This window comes from Ailuropoda melanoleuca, unplaced genomic scaffold, assembly GCF_002007445.2.
Source record: "Ailuropoda melanoleuca isolate Jingjing unplaced genomic scaffold, ASM200744v2 unplaced-scaffold21422, whole genome shotgun sequence".
In the NCBI taxonomy this organism is placed as follows: Eukaryota; Metazoa; Chordata; class Mammalia; order Carnivora; family Ursidae; genus Ailuropoda; species Ailuropoda melanoleuca.
The window spans coordinates 175-1,636 of NW_023190974.1; the positions used below are offsets into that span (position 1 = coordinate 175).

At 42.5% G+C, this 1,462-nt stretch overlaps 1 protein-coding gene across 1 annotated transcript; it reads left to right on the forward strand.

Moving 5' to 3' along the window:
• Positions 1-284: 284 nt before the first annotated feature.
• LOC117797998 (olfactory receptor-like protein OLF4) lies at positions 285-1,268 on the forward strand. The gene has a single exon (XM_034650419.1). The coding sequence runs from the start codon at positions 285-287 to the stop codon at positions 1,266-1,268; it is 984 nt and encodes a 327-aa protein (XP_034506310.1).
• Positions 1,269-1,462: the final 194 nt, after the last annotated feature.

The following is a 1,462-nucleotide window of genomic DNA, read 5'->3' on the forward strand; positions in this document are numbered from 1 at the left end:
GTCAGGGAAACAGGCATAATTGCATTGTTCCTGATCATACAGGAACAGTGTTCACTATTTTGCCATCGAGTATCATGTTTGCTGTGGGTTTTTCATAAACGGGTTTATCTTGAGATAGTTTCCTTCTATTCCTAGTTTGTAGTGTTTTTTTTTTTCATATTCCATACACAAATATAAACTTTAATTCTTGAGTGTGGAATATAAACAAAAATATATCTGCCAGGTTAGTAAGGCATAGTTGTATCCTGCTCTTTCTCTCTTATTTTGGTAGTCATGTCAATGACATGGAACTAGAGAATGATACACGAATTTCAGAATTTCTTCTTCTGGGATTTTCTGAGGAATCAGAATTGCAGCCCTTCCTGTTTGGGCTGTTCCTGTCCATGTACCTGATCACTGTGTTTGGAAACCTGCTCCTCATCCTGGCCGTCAGCTCTGACTTCCAGCTCCACACCCCCATGTACTTCTTCCTGGCCAACCTGTCCTTTGTAGACATCTGTTCCACCTCCACCATCATCCCCAAGATGCTGGTGAATATACAAACACAGAGAAAAGTCATAACTTATGAAAGCTGCATCATGCAGATGTACTTTTTCATACTTTTCATAGTTTTGGACAACTTCCTCCTGACTGTGATGGCCTATGACCGCTTTGTGGCCATCTGTCACCCCCTGCATTACATGGTCACCATGAACCTTTGGTTCTGTGGACTGCTGGTTCTGGTGTCCTGGATCATGAGTGTCCTGCATTCCTTGTTACAAACCTTAATGGTGCTGCGGCTGTCCTTCTGTACAGTCTTGGAAATCCCCCACTTTTTCTGTGAACTTTGTCANCTGTCCTTCTGTACAGTCTTGGAAATCCCCCACTTTTTCTGTGAAATTTGTCAGATGATCCAACTTGCCTGTTCTGACACCTTTCTTAATAACATGGTGATGTACTTTGCAGATATCCTGCTGGGTGGTGGTGCTGTTGCTGGGATTCTTTACTCTTACTTTAAGATAGTTTCCTCCATACCTGGGATCTCATCAGCTCAGGGCAAGTATAAATCATTTTCCATCTGTGCATCTCACCTCTCAGTTGTCTCCTTATTTTTTTGTACCAGCCTAGGAGTGTACCTTAGCTCTGCTGCTCCCCAGAGCTCCCACGCAAGTGCAGTGGCCTCGGTGATGTACACGGTGGTCACGCCCATGCTGAACCCCTTCATCTACAGCCTGAGGAACAGAGACATAAAGAGGGCTCTGAAAAGAATCACTGGGGTTCCAATGTAAGAATTGCCCATTATTGCAGGGCTTACAGACTTGGAGGCAGGAACTGTTATTTTTCAATNTTTAATGCTTAACAGCCAGAAATTGTGATTCTTTAATCATATCATGAAAGAGGAACTTAATCTGTCTATTTGTCTCCTGGAGTTTCAATTTTTCTAAACTTCAACTGCTTTATTAAACTTTCTGCTCCTTCTGAT